This window comes from Impatiens glandulifera, chromosome 1 (genome assembly GCF_907164915.1).
Source record: "Impatiens glandulifera chromosome 1, dImpGla2.1, whole genome shotgun sequence".
In the NCBI taxonomy this organism is placed as follows: domain Eukaryota; kingdom Viridiplantae; phylum Streptophyta; class Magnoliopsida; order Ericales; family Balsaminaceae; genus Impatiens; species Impatiens glandulifera.
Window position 1 is genome coordinate 114,648,367 of NC_061862.1, and position 21,670 is coordinate 114,670,036.

General features: G+C 30.9%; 2 protein-coding genes across 2 annotated transcripts; one reads left to right on the top strand and one right to left on the bottom strand.

The window, feature by feature from the left end:
* Nucleotides 1-9,841: 9,841 nt before the first annotated feature.
* On the bottom strand, nucleotides 9,842-10,310 carry LOC124940899 (photosystem I subunit O-like). The gene is made up of 2 exons (XM_047481320.1): nucleotides 10,174-10,310; nucleotides 9,842-10,091 (listed from the first exon to the last, which is right to left on the bottom strand). Exons 1-2 carry the CDS (start codon nucleotides 10,308-10,310, stop codon nucleotides 9,842-9,844), a joined length of 387 nt encoding a protein of 128 aa, XP_047337276.1.
* A 4,007-nt stretch (nucleotides 10,311-14,317) lies between these two features.
* LOC124923059 (protein PELOTA 1) lies at nucleotides 14,318-21,670 on the top strand. The gene is made up of 16 exons (XM_047463546.1): nucleotides 14,318-14,584; nucleotides 14,669-14,751; nucleotides 16,211-16,286; nucleotides 17,823-17,897; nucleotides 17,982-18,038; nucleotides 18,221-18,266; nucleotides 18,509-18,584; nucleotides 18,674-18,749; nucleotides 18,867-18,899; nucleotides 19,011-19,079; nucleotides 19,285-19,391; nucleotides 19,696-19,768; nucleotides 20,229-20,267; nucleotides 20,548-20,642; nucleotides 21,199-21,305; nucleotides 21,562-21,670. Exons 1-16 carry the CDS (start codon nucleotides 14,534-14,536, stop codon nucleotides 21,633-21,635), a joined length of 1,137 nt encoding a protein of 378 aa, XP_047319502.1. The 5' UTR covers nucleotides 14,318-14,533; the 3' UTR covers nucleotides 21,636-21,670.

The following is a 21,670-nucleotide window of genomic DNA, read 5'->3' on the forward strand; positions in this document are numbered from 1 at the left end:
ATGTGTACCTAGAATAATCATCAATAACTACCATGGTGTAAAGCATACCCCTTAGGCTAATGACCTGAATCGGTCCAAATAAATCCATGTGAAGAAGATCTAAGCATCGGCTAGATTGGATATTTCCTTTACTTTTAAAAGTTGACCTAGTTTGTTTACCCATTTGACATGCTGAGCAAACCTTATCCTTGTTAAATATTATGTCAGGAATACCTTCAACTAGCTTTTTACCGCGAATGTAGTTTAAGGTTTTCATGTTCAGATGGTTTAATCTCTTATGCCATAGCCAGGTTTGATCAGTCTTAGCTATCATGCATACAGGATATTCTACCTTAGTTTTCCAGTCTACCTTGTAAATATTTTCTAGCCTATTTCCAGTTAGTAGTATAATACCTTGAGAGTTCTTAACTAAACATGCATGTTTAAGAAATTCTACCGTGTATCCGGCATCACACATTTGACTAATGCTTAGCAAGTTGAAACGTAGGTTTTCTACTAAAAGTACATTATCAATTGTTAGGTTACCATGAACAATCTTACCCTTGCCCACAGTTCTACCTTTTGAGTTGTCACCGAAAGTGATTTATGCACCGGTTTCTATTCTGATGTCGGTTAGAAGGTTGTTGTTCCCGGTCATATGCCTGGAGCAACCACTATCCAAGTACCATTCAGAGTTTCCTAGTCGTCTCTTTAAATCCTGCAAAATGTACATATTTACAACTGTTTGGTACCCACATTCACTTGGGTCCACATGCGGTTAGTCCCTTGGGCATCCAGACCTTGACAAACCGGACAGCTTTCTTTGATAAGGTCTTGACCGTCCTTTTGGCACTAGGTTTTGGATATCTCGGTTTTTCTACGAAGGTTTTAAATGAGGGTGATCTTTGGTTTGTCCTAGGCGGTTGAGGATTGGCTTTCCTATTTTTGAGCAGGTCGACTTTTCTTTTCTCAAGGTCAAGCCACTTCTCAGAGTCGGTTAGACCAACATAGTTTAGTTTTCTACCGTATAGTATGCGGTCAATTCCTCTTCAGCGGTTAGGGAGCTTCTAATGAATCTTATAAGAGGAAGGTTACTCTTTGTAAATCTTACTTTCTCTACGGGTTTTTGGTCTTTGGATCTATCCTTTTTGTATCCTAAGCCGAACATGCAAAAAGGATGTCTGTAGTGACTACACATTTTCTTTACCATGTCACTAGATCTCTTATATGTGGCCATTTTATACTGGAGTCGGATATTTTCCTCTTCGGTTAGCTCTCGAACTGGTTCACTAGACTGTTCGGTTTTGAGTGGTGGTTCAGATTCTAACTCGGTTTCTAAGGTAGGGGTTTCATCAGGTTCTATGATCTCTAGTTCGGTTATAACGGGTATTTCCGGTTCTATCAGAATGGGTACTATAAGGTCGGTTCTAAAGTTGAGTTGCTTAGGTAACATGGCTAGTAGGTTCTTATACTCTTCTACCATATTATTTAGTGCATTATATAACTCATCTTTAGTAAATTCTTCACAAGGAGAGTCAAATACCTGTTCCTCATTTGCCATAAGGCATGTGAGTTCATCATCACTGTCACTGTGAGCCCTTAAGCTTCCTCCATCATCGGCTATCAGTGCTTTCTGAACCTCACTTCCTTCACCGGTTTGTTGATAGTTGTTTCGGTTATTGTGGTTGTCCGGTTTCCGGTCATCCCTCCTCGGTTTTCTGCATTCCCACTTGAAATGTCCCAAACAGTTACAGTTATAGCACCTTACATTGGATTTATCACCATAGTTGTAGTTTGTTGGTTGGCTTCTTTTCATGAACCTCCCAAACTTCTGTGCAAGCATTGCCATGGCATCCTCTATGAACTGTTCGGCGGTTCTGATTGGTGCAGGTGCAGGTGCATGTGCAGCCGGTTCTGTGGATGTGATCAGTGCTCTGGTTGAGGTTGAGGCCGAAACCTCTTCTTCAGTCCTAGATCTCATTTCGAACTCATACGCCTTAAGATCTTCGAATACATCATGTAGCTTCATCTAACTTAGGCAGTTTGATTCCCTCATTACCATTGTTTTTATATCCCATGTACTTGGAAGAGATCTTAGTGCTTTCATGATGACCTCCTTGTTATCATACATTTTACCAAGAGTTGCTAGCTCATCTAACACACCAGTGAACCGGTCACTGTACTCCCTCATTGTTTCTCCCGGTTTCATCTTGATGCTTTCAAACTTCTAAGTAGCTACCATTACCTTATTTTCCTTTGTTCTTTCATTTCCCTCATGAATTTGAATAACCGTGTCCCATGTTTCCTTTGCGGTTTTGCAGTCTCTGATCTTGCAGTATGTGTTTCTGTCCACACTGTTGGAGATCTGGTTTCTAGCATGGTTATCCAGGTTATTTCTTCACCTATCTTCAGCTGTCCATTCATTTCTGTCCTTATCAATGATTATCGGTCCTTCGGCCAGAATGAACTTCATCTCATCATCCAAGGTGATTAGGTGTAGGTGCATGCGTGCCTTCCAGTTGGCAAAGTCATCACCTTCTAGCATTGGTGGCCTATCGAAAGACATGCTTGCTTGAGTATTGAAACTAACTGCTCTGATACCAATTGTTAGGATCTAGGTCGCGGCTGGAGGACCGGGGTTGGGCCGGTTAGCGGGTCTCACTCAAAGGGTGGTGATTAATCCGGTTAGAGATTAACACCGGGGTTTCAATACTACACAAACTGTCACAAACCCTTGAACCAGGTTCAAGCGCGGAAGAGGTTTGTTTCAGGTTGAAGCAGCACACTCACGAGATAGGTAGAACCGGTTTTGGATGATATAGGTTTGAAAATTGATGGGTCGGTTTTTGTAACCTGGTGATTCGGTTTGGATAGTGTAGAGTCGGTTAGGACGGTGAAGGTAGGTTAGTATAGGTCGATTACAATGTAGAACCAGCAGAAAGTAAATAACAAGACAGATTTTTATGGATGTTCGGAGATAAAACTCCTACGGCATCCCTTCCTCTCGAAACCGCGAGAAGGATATTCACTAAGGAATACAAATACAATCCGATCGAGACTTATTTTCTGCTCGATAACACCCTTACAATTTACACCGAAATTGTAAAATACACACTTCAACTTTAGCACTTAGGCTTTTTCTAGAGAGAATACTCTTATCACTTGTAGATTGCTTGTTCACTATGTTCCCTGTGTCCCGTTTTTTGTCCCAGGTTTACTCTTCTTCAGCTGCTCCTTTTATAGGTGAAATATGCCAACGGTCATATTTCACTTCCTTGAATTTGATTGGCTGAGCAGAGGTTCAGTGATACAGACCTGGCAGTCAAATGTTCAGACCTACCGGTCAACTTTACAGACTTGGCAGTCTGTTCTTCCAGTGTGTAAGACAAACCTGCTAGGTTTGTCATTTACTCAATGTGGTAACTGTTGGTTAGACAGTTGTCTGTACTTGGAAGATTGCCTTTCTGATTTATCCTGAAGTGGAAAGATCCTGTAGGACGGTTTTCTGCAGCCTGCAGACTGTCCTCAGACTTGTATGAATATGGAAATGTTCAGTCTGTTCCTCTGGTATCATTCTCAATAGATACCCGAAGTATCTTCTTGTGCTGGTCGGTCATTTGACTTTTCACCGGATTGTTTCCGGTGTGATTGGTTTTAACCGGACAGCTTCCGGTTATTCCTTTGCCTTCTAGCTGATCGGTTGTCTGGTGTTTCCGGTTTTTAGCTTTGGCTGATCCTTTCTTTGTGCGGTCATGTTCCGAATGTTCCTGGTCGGTTTAATAACTTGACCGGTTAATCTTCTTAACCGGTTCATTTGTTTGATCGGTCTGGTTCCTTGTTCCTGCATGGAAGGTTTATATGTGTTAAGTTCTGTGAACCGGTCTAATTTTATCTAACAGTTTAAGTAAGTATAAATTATACCTCAAATGCTGCATTAAATTATAACTGATAGGGAGTAGGTATAAATCTTACTAATTTTTACTTTCCATATTTAACCTTATAAAAATTCATTTTCTCAATAAACCCTCTCATTTTCCATCTTTCATTTTATCTCTCTTCAACCATTATTCGTGTCTTCTTCTTCAACCTAAGTCTAATGTGCAAATCTAAGATGAATAAATCTCAAGATCAATCCTAAAACGAACGATGAAGAGGCGGTGGTGGTTGAACATCTTCATCTTCAACCTAATCAAACTAAGCTTTGTAGGATTGCGGATATTACACTAATAAGTAGGTTGAATGTTCTTCAGGAAGGACAATATCGGTTGTATGGAAATGTTGGAAACAAGCTAAATAATTAAATGAATGTCTTCGTTAGTTGTAAGTTTCATGTCTCATTGATGAGCTTTGAATATGAAACTATATTGAAGTTTAGGAAACTAGATCTAGATAGAAAACGTCTAAATATGTGTCTCACTATGTTTGGTTTCCAAACATGATCTCTTTATATCCACATATAAAGAGATACTAAAAAAATTTAAGTTTCCGAACATGCTTGGTTTTATCGCAACGAAGGTTTTTCCTACAATTTTATAACTGATATATGAAATACTTTACTTTGTTGAAACTGTTTGGATTGGTTTGATTTGGGTTAAGCACAAATGACATTGTCCTTGAAGATATGAAGAAAGACTATGTGCTTCAACAACAATTTAAGAGCTCATAAGGATCAAATTGATGCAAAGCTTGTTAGATTTTATAAACCAAATCTAATAATACTTTATATAAACTTTAAATATCCATCAAATGATAAACAATGGATTTGAGATGATAGATCAATTCAATTAATAGAAGTGGAACATACCTTTAGCTTTCATTGTTCTTGATTGTCATTGGGATGAATTTCAGTTGATGGATCTTCCAATCTAGCACAACACTTAACTTCACTTTGGGATTTCTCACTTTGTGAATCCTATCTATCGATGGGGAGACAAGAGAGATGTATAACCTACTAAATGTTGTAACCCTACTAATACCAATCGACATGTATTAAGTTCAATGAGTTTGATCTAGTGTAGCGTTGTGTAGATTAGGGACCATAACCATCTTTTTTAGATTTCAGTTATTTATAAATCAGCCCATCATAGATATTTAAATAATCCTTTGGTCTATACGCATTTATTCCATAACTTACGTACCCCCATAAACCTCATTCATATCGTATTTGATCACTTTAGTTTAGATTTATTACATAATAGTCCAACACTATAAATATTTCATTAAAGGCCCGATAATTATTGAATTAATTATAAATTAATCCAACAATCTCTCATTGGGCCGAATATGCAAATCCACAATAGTGTAACCTTATTGCTAGCTTGAATGGTTATTATAAATTTTAGGGTATCCCTTACAATCTGGTCCACTAACTATATTAATAAAGGATCATAGAGGCTTTCGTTAGCATCATTGTAACATAACCTTCCATGGTCACATTACCAACCTAACTAAATGGCATAAATCAATTATGGATGTATAGCATAAAAATACATGAATGTGATCACCACATGTCTATTTCCAACCGGTCCTCTTTAAGAGATTAAAAAAATTAATTGAAAGAATAAAATGGATACTTTAAAATGGATAAATTTGATCAGTAAAATATCCAAAACTTTATTGACTGAAACACGTAAAACCATACGTCTAGAACAAACAATAAGTATAAAATAAAATAAATATAAACTCCCACTAAACTGATATATTATTGAATAACATACCACCCATGTGAACAATGTGCTCATAAAACGCTTTAGGTGTTAATGCCTTAGTTAGTGGATCTGCTAACATGGAGTTTGTACCTATGTGCTCTATTGAAAGTTGACCATCTTGAATTATCTCTTTCACAACTAGAAACTTAATGTCAATATGATTTGACTTGTACGAGCTTCTGTTGTTATTGGAATACATAACTGCTGATTTGATTTAATATCACAGTATAACTTTAGTGCTCGTTCAATACCATTTATAACGCGCAGACCAGTGAAGAAATTTTGCAACCATACTCCGTGATTTGATGCCTCGTAACATGCAACGAACTCTACCTCCATATGGATGACGCAACAAGTGTCTATTTGACACTTTTCCATGAAATCAATCCACCGACCAACAAATATACATATTTAGATGTAGATATATTCATTAACTAACAATCTTATACCAATTGTTAGATTTTATAAATCAAATATAATAATACTTTATATAAACTTTAAATAGTCATTAAATGATAAACAAGGGATTTAAGATGATAAATCAATTCAATTACTAGAAGCAGAACACACATTTTTTTCCATTGTTCTTGATTGTCCTTGGAATGAATTTCGGTGGATGGATCTTCCAATCTAACACAGCCCTTAACTTCACTTTGGGATTTCTCACTTTATGAATTCTCTCTATCGATTTGGAGACAAGAGAGATGTTTAACCTACTAAATGCGTAACCCTACTAATACCAATCGACAAGTATTAAGTCCAATGGGCCTAATCTAGTGTAGCATTGTGTAAATTGTGGACCATAACCATCTTTTTTAGATTTCAGTTATTTATAAATCAGCTCCTCATAGATATTTAAATAACATTTTGGTCTCTACGCATTTATTACATAACCTACGTACCCCATAAACCTTCTTAATACCGTATTTGATCACTTTAGTTTAAGTTTATTACATAATATCCCAACACTATAAATATTGCATTAAAGGCCCGATAATTATTGAATTAATTATAAATTAATCTAACAAAGTTTGCATTCAAAGTACTTTTTCGGTTCTTTTGGTATCTTGAGTTCAAGCCTTTCCAATTAGTATTTTGTTTACCCATTTATTTGGACATGTAGTATATTTTGTATTGTAGTAAGAAATGAAGGTACTTTTCTCAACTCACATTTGAAGTTCGCAATTAATAATTTACATCTTTGTCAGAATATGAGAAGAAATTGTATTATGATGATATATTAGAATTACATAAGTGACGAGATGTTCGTGTGTTGCATAAAATCAAACCAGCGAAGAGGTTGAATCCCAATAAAAAGATTATTTTCAAACATTATCAAACAAAAATGGAATTATATCTAAACTAATTATAAAATAAGAAATAATATATATATATATATAAAAAGTCGTTTAATTTTCCAATTTTTTCTCATAAACAAACTTCCTTTTATATATATATATATATATATATATATATATATATATATATATATATATATATATATATATATATATATATATATATATATATAACCAATTTAATTTATTTAATATATTAAATTATACACTTCAATATATTAAGTTTATTAACTAATACCTTTACCAATTAAAGGTATAATAGTCTAGATGTATTTATTCATATATTAATTTTAGATCTTATTAAATTAACTGAAATATTAAATACATAAAATTTTAGATGTTACTGTTTGTTAATTTAATTTTTTATCTCTTAATATTTAAGTCATCAAGTACTTAAAATTCAGTATTTAATGTACAGATCTTAATTTTCAATTTTATCAAATACAGCCTAGATTTTATATCTCAATTTCAAAACTTTGGTTCTAATACCATGTAAGAATAAAAAGAGAAGTTGTATTATAATTGAATGATGTATTAGAATTAGGGGTGTTCAATCGGTAGGTTAACTGGTTCTGGTTAAGTCTGGTTTTACCTCTTATTTTACAAATCGGTTAACCGACTAATATTGATGTCGATTTTACCAGTTTTGGAATCATTGATTAATCAGTTTAACCATGAACCAAATTATTTTTTTCAAAATTCTTGTTTGCAGCGTACTTTTATATGCTATTCTCCTTTTTTATCTCTATTATAATATATTATATAATAATATTTTATAGATATATTTAGAAATATTTTATAATATATTATATTATTCTAACAATATAATATATTTCAAAAATATCTATTTTTAAACTAAAAACCATATAAATTAGATTTTTTTTAAACAATTCTATATAAATTATAATTTAAAATTAAAATTAAAAGAAAAACTAATATATATATATATATATATTATTAAATATTATTTATAATATAGGTAATATTTACAAAAATAACTAATATAAATATATATAATTAAATTATTACCGGTTAAATCATTAAAAAAAAATTCAACTGAATACCGAATCGTTAAAAACCCGGTTAACTGGAACCATTATAACTAGTAAAAAATCGGTTAACCGGAACTGTTAGAACCGGTTAACCAATAAACCGGTAAAATGGAACCGGTAAGCTATCGGTTCGGTTGAGTTATTGATTTTATGATTTTTTTGCACAAACCCTAATTAGAATTATATAAATTATATCTATTATATAGACATTAGATTGAATTTATAAGAAAACTAATAATATAATATAATATTAATATTATCACAATTTATTATATTATAATAATATCTTACAAATATATTATTTTAATATAATAATGATATTATCACAATTATATATTCTCATATATTCTAAAAATAATGATTCACACCATAAACCTAATTCCTGATCTAAAGTTTCATCATGACTCAAAATTAAAATAAAATTAATATTAAAATAATAATTAAAATAATTTATATAAATATAAAGATAAAATAGTTTTTTATTCTTTTTATTACTTTTTCTTATACCACCAACTTAACACAAAATTATAATATATATAAGTTATAAATCTTTTATATTTATAACCAAAAATATATAATTTATACATTATAATACCTCCATATAACTTATAATCCTCACAGCTTGTACATATATAAAATATATAAATAGTATTATGTATCAAATATATATTTATTATTTTAAGTGAATGATTTTATTTTTAAACAATAAAATATTTTAATATGATTATTAGTTTTAATTTGTATATATATAATATATACAAATATAATTACAATGGGTGATGTGATATAATTTGATTGGGTGAGAAAATATCGGGGAATTTGATCAAATAACCTCAAAGATGAGGTTATTTGATCTTAGAGTAATTTATTAATTTTATTGCGCTCGTGGTGATTTTGTTTTTTTTGGACGATTTTGCCCTTGTCGCGAAACGCTAAGTGACTTAGCGTTTCGCTAAGTGGATTAGGTTTAGTATAAATACTCTAATTTTTCATTTCTTTCATTTTCTTTCTCTCTCTTCTTTTGTTCTCTCTTTCACGGCGACGGCGGCGACGAAGGCGACGGTGCTTATGCAGATACAGATTTGATTCATATTCAAACCTGGGTATTTAGGCGACGGTGCGGTGTTTAGGCGACGATGCTTCTTTTCTTCATTTTTTCAAACCCTAACCTTAAACCTATTGTTATATAAAATAACATGTACTTATTTGGTTCATATTGGTTTATATTTTGTATTTGATTCATATTGGTTCATATTTGTGGTTCATATTGGTTCATATACGTCGATGATAATATTTGCAGATAATCTCGGATTATATGGGTTCCGTTTCAGGGAAGTTTCTCCAAGAACTTACCGTTTCGCTAAGTGCTTGCCGTTTCGCTAAGTGCTTGCCGTTTCGCTAAGTGCTTACCGTTTCGCTAAGTGCTTATCGTTTCGCTAAGTGCTTACCGTTTCGCTAAGGACTTTTCGTTTGGTGAATTGTGATACACTATTTGATATTCAATTATGTTAAAACTACATACATAAACATGAGTTGTCTTAGCTCAGTTGGTAGAGTGTGTTTCTTTTAAGTATGTGGTCGTGGGTTCGATTCCCACAGACGGTGTTTTTATGTTTGTTTTTTTTACTTTTGCATAAATGAAATAGTATTGAAAGAAATGAAACAAAAGCAAATTAAACATTCATTAACAAATATCCAAAGAAAGTAGTTCACTTTTTACATATTATTATTTTCTTAATTAGAATTAATTTATTTTATTGAAGTAATCTTCGGTCCTACTCTTGAATCCAATTTGTCCAAAAGTCAATGCCAAGAACAATCTCATGTGCCAAGTGAGAGCAGGGCCAGTTGGGAAGTGAGCAAGCTCAGTCCCAATGCTGGAAAAGAAGAGTCCGGTCAAACTGTTGTCGTTGATCGCCGGAATACTGGAAGGTGCTAACCATCCGATCAACCCAAACCCAATCACGTTCAGATCTTTCCAATTCCTCTCGAAACTACAATCAATCAAACAAACAAATTTCAATTCTATTCTTATTTTCTTACATTACATACATACATGATACATAACATGTAAACTTTCCACCTGAGGCTTTTGCAACCATCAAAGGGTTTATGGCTTTAACTGGAGCCTTTAGGAATCCTGAGCTCAGTCTCACCTTAGCGAAATGCTGAGCACTTAGAGAAACGATAAGTCCTTGGATAAACATAACCATTTCTCTACAAATGAGAATTTGATTTATGCAAAAGTAAAAAAAAAAAAAACATAAAAACAACGTCTGTGGGAATCGAACCCACGACCACATACTTAAAAGAAACGCACTCTACCAACTGAGCTAAGACAACTCATGTTTATGTATGTAGTTTTAACATAATTGAATATCAAATAGTGTATCACAATTCACCAAACGAAAAGTCCTTAGCGAAACGGTAAGCACTTAGCGAAACGGTAAGCACTTAGCGAAACGATAAGCACTTAGCGAAACGGCAAGCACTTAGCGAAACGGTAAGCACTTAGCGAAACGGTAAGTTCTTGGAGAAACTTCCCTGAAACGGAACTCATATGATCCGAGATTATCTGCAAATATTATCATCGACGTATATGAACTAATATGAACCACAAATATGAACCAATATGAATCAAATACCAAATATAAACCAATATGAACCAAATAAGAACATGTTATTTTATATAACAATAGGTTTAAAGTTAGGGTTTGAAAAAATGAAGAAAAGAAGCACCGTCGCCTAAATACCCAGGTTTGAATATGAATCAAATCTGTATCTGCATAAGCACCGTCGCCTTCGTCGCCGCTGTTGCCGCCGTCGCCGCTGTCGCCGCCGTGAAAGAGAGAACAAAAGAAGAGAGAGAAAGAAAATGAAAGAAATGAAAAATTAGAGTATTTATACTAAACCTAATCCACTTAGCGAAACGCTAAGTCACTTAGCGTTTCGCGACAAGGACAAAATCGTCCAAAAAAAATAAAATTACCACGAGCGCAATAAAATTAATAAATTACCATCAGATCAAATAACCTCATCTTTGAGGTTATTTGATCAAATTTCCCGAAAATATCTCCTCACTTTTTATTTTTTAAATTCTATCATAATTTTGTATAAATATTTTAAACAATGATTTAATTTGTTTAATTTTTAATAAAATTATATTTTTTTAATATTTTATATAAAATAATTATTAAATAAATATTTAATCAAATCAAGTAATAATAATAATTAAAAGAGTAATGATAGGGTAGCGAAAGTTTTACTGTAAATGTGGATCTCTTTCCTGTCCTACCCACATTTCAAACAAATTTTCCCAAACTACCCACATTTTCATTCTCATTCCCAAATTACCCACCTTCCCTCTACAATATTAATTGATGAGTGATAGAGAGAGGGAATTTGGTGAAAGAATGACTTGTCATCATCTTCATTGATTGGAAAATATAAAAGTGAAAGGAAAGAGAGAAAAGAGAGAAATTATTTGATTTTTTCAGCTAATAAGATTATGCCAAGCACCAAATTCCCTCACCTAATCATTTCTTATATTAATTAACCCATTAATTAACTTACCCTCTCTATAAATATAATATATATAGTTCAAATTAAATACAATAAATCAAATAATTTAAATAACTATTATAAATTAAAATAAAATAAAATACATAAACGAAACATGAAATAAAATAGATTACATCACAATAAAATACATAAGCATTATAATAAAATAAAATACATAATAAATATTAATCATTTTACCGTGGAAGTGATGTGGAATGATGATTAGGCTAGATGATGACTAATCATAGTTTTAAATGTTTATTTATCTCACTTCATTAATAATTTTTCTTTCTTTTCTTTATTAATAATTTATTTTTATCTATTTAATCTTTATTAATAATTTATTTTAAATATTAACAGAGATAATAAATTATTAACGCAAATAATTAATTAAAAAAATTAAGAATTTTCATATTTATTTTATTATTCTCTTAAATATATATTTATCAAATATAATATATATTTGAAAATATATATTTTGTTATTTATTTATTTAATTTATTATTGTTCCTATTATTATTTTACTTTGTTTTTAAATAAATAAGTTAAATAATAAAATATATAAACATACATTTACAAATTACTAATATAAATAAATTATTGGAAAAAAGCTCACTTAGACGTATGTACTTGTACAACTAGCTCACTTAGACGTATGTACTAATAAAAACTCATCTAAATCTAAACGTACGTACTATCAAAAATTGGCTCATTTAGCCTCTTTTAGTAAACCATGATTAATTTTTATTTTTAATTTATATATTTAATAATTAAATATTAATATATTTTCTCTCTCATTCATTTTCATTTATTACTAATAAATAAACCCTCTATATTTTATATTTTTTATAATTTTTTATTATTTTTATATGAGTATTTATTATTGATTATTTTAATTTTATTTAATTTATATGAGCATTCATCATTAATTATTTTAACTTTATATTTTTTCTTCTTTTTTATATTTTTTTCTTATATTCACATTTATTATTAATTATTTTAAAATTATTTGGTCTCAATGATTGATGATTGAATATAACAATTAAAATCTTTTCAACAATAAAAATTCTTCCACACAAAAATAAATTAATTAAAAATTAAAAATTGAATAATAATAAAAACTCATTCATCAAACACCAAAAGAGTAATAATCAAATATTAGACAAAACAATGCACCTTACTATTATAAGTCGTGAATAAAAATTAAATAAAAAATTATTAATTTTATTTTGTTTATACTAAATTAAATATTACAGTAAAACATAAAATTCATAAATAAGTTTTTAATTTTTTAAAAAAAATAAGAATTTAAGAAATATGAGAAATAAAAACTAATAAAAAAAAGAAAGATGACATATAAAAGAAATTAATAATAAAATAATAAATAAAATAAATTACCTGCTTTAATTAATAAATAAGTTGTTAAATTTTTTAAAAAAATAAGAATTTAAGAAATATGAGAAATAAAAACTAATATAAAAAGGAAGATTACATATAAAAGCGAAATTAATATTAAAATTTAAAAAAATAAAAAATAAATTATCTGATTTAATTAATGAAAAAGTAGGAGAGAAAAAATATATTAATATTTAATTAATAAATATATAAATTTAAAAATAAAAGTTAACCATGGTTACTAAAAGAGGCTAAATGAACCAATTTTTGATAGTACATATGTTTAAATGATCTTTTATTAGTACATACGTTTAAATGAGCTAGTTATACAAGTACATACGTCTAAATGAACTTTTTTCCTAAATTATTAATGAAGATTGAAGAGATAAAAAAATAAATTATTAATAAAGAGAAGAGAGATAAAAAAAATTATTAATAAAGAGAAGAGAAAGAAATTATTAATGAATAAGACCGATATAAATAAACGTTTGAAATTCTTTTATATATATATATATATATTTACGTTAATAATTTATTTATTTTATTTATTTTTAAATTGAGTTAAAATAGTGAAAATAAGAATTTGTCATAACTCAAATCATACATATTAATATTTAAAATAAATATAACTCTAACAATCAATTATTAATATTTAATATAAATAAAAAAAACACGATAATATAGAAGGAGATAATATATAACATTTTGAATTAAATGATTGAATTAATTTATAATACATTTTATAAAAATATGAAAATATAAAAATGAAAATTAAAGAGAGAATGGAAAAATAATTAATTTAAAAAAATTAAATTGTTTATATTTAATTTTTTATTCTCTTGTATATATTTATCAAATATAATATATATTTTGTTATTTTTTATTTAATTTATTATTGTCCCTATTAATATTTAAAATAAATTATTAACAAAGAGAGGAAAGAGAAATTATTAATGAATATAAGTGATAAATAAACAATTGAAATTATGCTTAGTCATCATACCTAATCACCCTTCCACATCACTTTGTCTACACATTCGTTGTAAAACTTTCGCTCCCCCTATCATTACTTTAATTAAATTTAAATATTTTAATAATATTATTTAGCAGTTATTTAAATAAAAGTTATTTAAATAAAATATATTATATATATTAAAATTAGGATTAGGATTATGATGTTTATATACAAATATACACACCAAATAAATTTGACCTTAAATATTTTCATTATAAACTTTTGTTTTTTATTATAGAATATTCATTGAAAAAAGAAGAAGAAAGAGACTTCCAATTCCGGCCGTGATTAGGAGGAGAAATAAGGGCGGTGTGCCTAACAAGCATCTCCGGAAAGTTTGATCATTCAACTTCTCTGCTTCAGTCTGTTCATAATATAGATAAGCAGGCAAGGAAAGCGTATTCGTCATCTTCGTAGCGGCGACAAATTTAGGTTTTCCATACTTCTTTCAACCATTATTCAACGATGAAGATCTTTCAGAGGCGAATAGACCCTAACGGCCCAGGCAGCGTCAAGGTACATTAAGAGAAATCAATAAAGTTCTCTTCTTTCTTTCTTTCTATCTCCGTATTAATTGAACGTGTTGTGGGTTTCATTCAGATGGTTCCGGAAGAAGCCGATGATTTGTGGCTTGCTTATAATCTAATAGCTCAGGGAGACACCGTGACTGCTCATACTTTTAGGTATTTATGTGTTCACAAAAAAATCTCTATAGGTGATTTATATAGATTATGTAAAGACAACAAAATATGCTTTCTTTATGTTTCGATTCGAACTCTTATAAGCCAGAAATTCAGAAATTTATAAGAAATCGCGAAGTGATTTTAGTTAATCTGCTAGAAAATAGTGATGACAAGAGGCAATTGCATGTGCCATAGAATTTTGACAGAAAAAATTGTTTATGTCAATGTGTTGAGGTCTCAATTTCGACTCCCAATGAAGGCACCTTGATTGAAGTTGGGGTCATTCTGTTGAGATAATGGAAAAAAATATCTTCATCTCTATGAAAATAATAGACAGAAGAGAAACTAGCTTATGTAACTAGCTTGGGGAACTTAGACATTTGAGGTTGTTGTAATTTTCTTATTTCATAAAATAGTGAAGTTCTTAACCACAAACATTGATGAGTTTTGAATCACTTCCTACATGGCAGACTTCTCATCTCCTTCTTGTCTCTACTTCTCACCTTTGGTCCTTCTCTTCCCGTACTTTAGAATTCCCTAAATTATCGGTTTGGTACGCTACTGTGTTGTGAGAGGAACATTTGTCTGATTCTTTTTGTTCTCTACATATTTACCTTAGCAATCAGATCATGTGACCTTTGGACTATTTGTTCTCTTCCATAGCTTCTGGAGGAAAGAATTGAAATGAACTCCTGTACTCATCATTAGATTTCACATTAGAGTTATCTTATGTCTTAGGACACTTTTCAGATGAATGCGAGGTATCTACATATATGAACTTGGTTCATTATTCATTTTGACAGTAAGTAGAAATCATAGCTTACTATGGTCCAATTGTACATGGCTTTTGTCTTTGTGCATAAACAACGAAAGTTTTAACGTGTAGGAAGATTATCTAAGGTGAATAATTCTGTTTCATAACTATGGGTTGTTTTGGTGTAGACATTTTTCTTGTTGTTTATGATCCAGAAAAATCTATATCTCTTATGTTTGTCAAAATCAAAATGATCTAAAATTAATTTGATCATGATCAGCAAAAATAAACTCGACACCAATTGAAGAAAAAAGCATGTCCCAAAAAATAATCTGAATAATGATAAAATAAAAGTCTTGTACCAAACGAAAAAGAATCATTTTCAATTATTACTTTGATGATTTTCCAATGAGATTGTGCTATTATGACAAACATCAAGTTTTCAAATAGGTTTTATTCAAAATCTTTAGGTTCTTAAAAGAAAAGCATTACCACCCATTGATTGCAGTTAGCGTCTAAATATGCGGATCTGAGGGTTTTGTGTTATTCTTTGCAATATCTCATCAATTGCATATCCATCTCATTAATTGATTCAAGTTTTGTCTTCTTCAGTTCAATCACGAAATTGGACTTCTTTTTATCATAATATGTGTTTGATGCTTTATGAGTAACTTTCTATTAATGTAATTATGCATATTATTATAGGAAAATTCAAAGAGAAGTTGCATCTGGAGGAAGAGACTCAGAGAGAGTAAAGCTGAAGTTGGAAATAAAAGTTGAGGTGAGAGAGTTCTAAGCCATTTAATTGTTTCCAGTGTTCTAAACGGCGGTAGGCGGTGGCGGAGCGGTAAGTGACTGCCTACTGCCTCGGGTGCCTAGGCGGTGCCTAAGCGGTGCCTAGGCGGTTGAATATAAATATAATAAAGATGTTCTATAATTATCATTTTACTAAAAAGTCAAATTAATATTCTCTAATATAGTAACATTTAACAAAAATAAGAATGTAGACGAGCTGGAGAAGAGATAAATGATTAGATGATCTAAGAAGATGTAGATGATCAAGGAGGTGAGGTGAATGAGATAACAAAAAGAAAAGAAGAAGATAAATGAATTGGAATGTAAAGAGTCATTTCAAAATTTAAATAAATAACGGGTGATAAAGAGTTTTTTTATTAAATATATATATACATATATTAATCTTGGTAATTAATTAATTAAAAATAATAAATAATTAAATAATCTGACCGCCTCATGTATAGGCGGAGCGGTGTTGGACCGCCTACCGCCTAGGCGCCGCCTAGGCGGCCGCCTCGACCGCCATTTAGAACACTGATTGTTTCACAATAATGCATGTTTATAAAAAAGTTAGTTTCACAAAAATACATGTTAAAGAAATACTTCACATTAATGCATTGGAACCCCAATAGTTGCATGTCTAAATTGAAGAACAATCTTATCAATTTAGTTAGTATGTTTAAACTTTTACTTAGAGGAACAATTTGGTAGAGGATGTCCCAAAGTAGAGTAGGACATTCGTCCCAATAGCTGTCCAGATATCAATTTCACTCTTTGTCCACATCCCTAATGAGCCAGAAATCCAATGGGTGTACCCAGTCATGCCAAATACATTGATATTATGTTGTTACTTCTAAAGACAAATCAAAATCCATAGACATTTATTATATATTATTTTAAAAAGCCTTCTTCACCTTTCACACTATAGGACAAATATTATGGTGAAACAACTAACAAATATCATAACATTGCAAAAATAGGTCTTCTAAGTTTACTCTTTTTTTGGAGCTTTTACTTTGTGGTCACCTTATGACCAGTTTCATAAAAATTCTCATTCTCAATCTCTTGACCTACTTCCCATACCGTCCAATGTCCATGTTGGGAAGTGCTACCCTATATCAGTTGGGTAAAAACAATAGTGTTAGACTTTTCATTTCATATTGAGTGACGCATACCTTTGGATGAGAAGCTCTTTAGGAAGGCAAATCTAGAGAACAGTCTGATCTTTGTGTTTGTCTAGACTTGTGATTTATTTGGTCTTTACATAGAGTTTTGCACAATAGTGGCTAAACATTCTGAATCATGTCTAATCTTATGAGACATCCCAAGAGCTTAAGAAGTTATAATATGATGTACTATTATTCGGTATCTTATTTGTGTGTAAGCTGTGAAAGATACTGGATTTGTCCTACTATAATCGGCTAATGGATAAAGGATTGTGTATTTATTAGGAAATCATGATTATCTCTTTACAATTAGAGTTATTATGCTCTCCATAATTTGTAACTTTCGATCTGTTTAGTCTGTTGATTATGACAAAGAAGGCTCTGTTTTGCGTCTCCGTGGAAAGAATATATTAGAGAATGAGCACGTGAAGGTACTCTCTTCAGTTCTATCTATCGAGATTGACTGTATTATAAATCTTCTATATAATAATATGTTCGTTTTACATTCATTTCAGATAGGTGCATTTCACACACTAGAGGTTGAGTTGCAACGGCCATTTGTTCTTAAAAAGGCAGGAGTTACTTCTATCTTTATGTTTTAAGTTATTTAAATATATCAATATAATTATGTTGGAGACATTATAACGTATTATGATTTTTTTTTTTTTGCATTTTGAGTTATTCTAACATTTATTTTCTAACACTGAACTTGAATTGAATGGGAATGATGAATGATTTATGTGTCATATTGCAGGATCTTTGGGATTCCCTAGCACGAGATGTACTTCATCAAGCCACTGGTATGTTGTTTTGAATTATACAGTTTCAAACTCCATATTTTATAATTTGTCATACATTATGTTGATGAGTAACCAAATTCCTATTTAATATATTAGAAGCTAGTTTTGTACTAGCTATACCTCCCCATATCTGCTTCTGGTTTGGCATTTTGGGAGTTGTAACAGAGTCTTTCATGAAACATTTAACAAAATGGAAAGGTATACTAAAATTAAGTTAGTATGATTTCTGCCTCTTATTTCAGACCCAGCTGCAAGTGCTGATCTCGCAGTGGTTTTGATGCAAGAAGGACTTGCATTGTTTTTGCTTGTTGGGAAGAGGTAATAATTGTCTTGATTACCATTATGAGTTGGTTTTAACATATAATTTAATTCATTTTTTTTACATTGTACTTTTAATTCTTCAACAGCGTTACAACAACTCGTGCTCGAATAGAAACTTCAATACCTCGCAAACACGGGCCTTCTGTTGCTGGTTATGATAAAGTATGGATCTCTCACGATATTTGAAATCTGAACTGTATGAATCACTCAGTGAGTGAGTTGTAAACTTGGGAATTTTATTGCTTAACTTCTAATCACTATGTTACTTATTTTTAACAGGCTTTGAATAAGTTCTTTGACAACGTGTTGCAGGTAAAACCAATCCTAGTTTTGTTATCTTCTGGCTTTTTCCTTCAAAATTTTGTAATATGTTGTTGTCATTAGCCGAGTTTCACGAGTAGCTAATGTGCTAATATCATTTAGGCATTTGTGAGACATATTGATTTCAAAGTCGTTCGGTGTGCTGTAATAGCCAGTCCAGGCTTCACAAAGGTGTGAATTATCTTTTTATATTTTACGTTCTATGGTAATCTCTTGGCAATATTATCAAAATGAGGCCCCATTTGGAATCACTTTTTATTTATGTTTTGTATATGGATTCAATATAAAAACGTTTGGCAACTTAACTTTGACTGAAATAATGGCGATAAATTTCTTGTTGCACTGGCACTAAATCTTTTATTACTTTTTGGTTCAGGATCAATTTCATCGACACCTATTACTTGAAGCTGAAAGGAAACAGCTGAGGCCCATAATTGAGAATAAATCTCGAATAATTCTAGTACACACAACCTCAGGATACAAGTATGATTTCTTTCTCGTATTCAGAAGTTATGACTGCACAACCTCAGGATCTTTGGCTGCAAATTGACAATTAAATTCACATTTCATTTCTTCATTTAGTGGTCTCTTATAGTTATCCTTTTCTCTTAGGTCCTTTTGAAGTTTGTTTACACAGGAATACCATTATTTTTATTGCTTGATTTATCCCACACTACACTCAAAATACTCAATATATTCCTTTCATCCATGTTCAAGAGTAGGGTTTTTGTTTTTTGCATTGTTAAACTATTAATTATATGGATTCATTCAAGCATTAAATATGCAGGCATAGTTTGAGAGAAGTTCTGGATGCACCAAATGTCATGAGTATCATAAAAGATACAAAAGCAGCTCAAGAGGTTAGTACACATTGATTATATTGAGTCGTTCGGTACAATGAAAATTCATCTGTGATCTCATTCAACCCAAATTTCTTCAAATTAAAATCCATCCTGTGGTGCAGCTTAAAATCCAACTGCACTTCTATAAAAAAACAAAAACATATCTTGATATAGATCCAGATGTGATCACCTTTACAAACATAACTTAGTTAGAGATGAATTCATAAACTTACTTATTGGCAGTTTCTCATCTGGATCCAGATTTAGATCTAGAAGCTAAAACTGTTTTCAAATATGACTGTTTTTTATAATAAATTTGCAAAATCTAACTTGGATGGTGATTCAACCAATATTATCTTTGGATAAATTCTACTTCACTAATAAGCTTATTAATATGTTTTCTGGAAATTCTGCTTCAATACGAGCTGTAGTTATTGTACTGAGAATTTCCGTTACTTAATTCTCGTTTTGGATACAGGTCCGAGCTCTGAAGGAATTTTTCAATATGCTTGCAAATGTGAGATTTATCCCTTAGTGACTTCTCTTCCATTTCTATTTCTTTCATTTTTCTCCTTGCTTTTGGGAATTGGGATTGGAGCATAAATCCATGTCTCTGATAAAATTTAGATGCAAGTAAATGACACTGTCTGCATTTAATATGTTGAGGGAAATTTCGGCTACTAGTGAATAATTGATTGAAACTTTTCATTCAGATGGAAAACTATGGAAGTATTAATCAAAATATGATAGCTTTCAAATAAGCTCCGACATTTCAGCTGACTAATGCTTTTTCTCAGGATTCTACGCGTACATGCTATGGACCCAAACATGTTGAGGTTGCTCATGAAAGAATGGCCATCCAAACACTTCTCATCACCGATGAGCTCTTCAAGTTAGTATTGAATAATTTTAGAAACTAGTATTTTGTTACAATCTCTTTCACAGTCACTGTCTCATGGAAAAATCAACAAAGTTGAAACTGAATGTGTTTTTCTATTTTTTGGTAATATATTTTTTGGATCATGATCAAATTATTTCCTTTTTATCATTGTCATGTAATTTTTATTACATCAATTGGTATACAAATTATTTTCATGTTCATGATCCTAATATAATGTAATTTTTTGTTTAATTTGATATAGAGATCTTTTCTCAATCATGATCAGATTATTGTGATTTTTGGTAAACATAACAAAATTAGATTTCAAATCATGATCAACAAACAGCCCAATTTATCATCTCTTCATTTCATGAAAGTCTAAACGAAAATCTACATAAACAATGATTGAATGATGGCAAATGATGGGAAATGGTGTAAAAGAATGAAAGGATTAAGTTTTTTTTCTCCACTGGTTCTCCAGAATTATCATAGGGGAGGGAAATGAATCTTGTGGGCTGATTTGTAATTCTCTTTGGTTAAGCATTTTAATTTGCAATTTGCTTCTCAGGAATGTGGACGTAGCTACGAGGAAAAAGTATGTGAACTTGGTTAACTCTGTGAAAGGTTCTGGAGGTTCTGCTCTTGTTTTCTCGTCCATGCACGTTTCAGGAGAACGTGAGTATATTTTTCTTTTGAAATCTACTATTATAAAACTTGTTTGCCACTTTTTTGCCCCTTGTATTGTTTACAACTGATACCAAGGATAAAATGGTCATTTGTTTAAAATGATCATTTTTTATAGATTGTTCTAGAGACAGGGAGCTCTTTGACTGATAGATTGGTTAATGTTGTCACTTTGTATATTGTTTAAGACTAGTTCAGAAACACAATTGACCTTTTTTTTTACAATTTAACATGTTGCATTTAACAGAACTTGCACAATTGACTGGAATCGCTGCAATCCTTCGTTTTCCTCTACCTGACCTGGAAGACCTTGAAATGTAAAACATATTATTTTCATGGCATTTTATGTGTCTGCG

Bases quoted from the DNA above. Each gene is read 5' to 3' on its own strand.
- LOC124940899 (XM_047481320.1), bottom strand. From the start codon at position 10,310: ATGGTTATGTTTATCCAAGGACTTATCGTTTCTCTAAGTGCTCAGCAT. The intron at 10,092-10,173 runs GTTTACATGTTA...GATTGATTGTAG, and splicing joins GCAAAAGCCTCAGGTGGAAA to TTTCGAGAGGAATTGGAAAG.
- LOC124923059 (XM_047463546.1), top strand. From the start codon at position 14,534: ATGAAGATCTTTCAGAGGCGAATAGACCCTAACGGCCCAGGCAGCGTC. The intron at 18,900-19,010 runs GTAAAACCAATC...AATATCATTTAG, and splicing joins TCTTTGACAACGTGTTGCAG to GCATTTGTGAGACATATTGA. The intron at 20,643-21,198 runs GTTAGTATTGAA...TTTGCTTCTCAG, and splicing joins ATCACCGATGAGCTCTTCAA to GAATGTGGACGTAGCTACGA.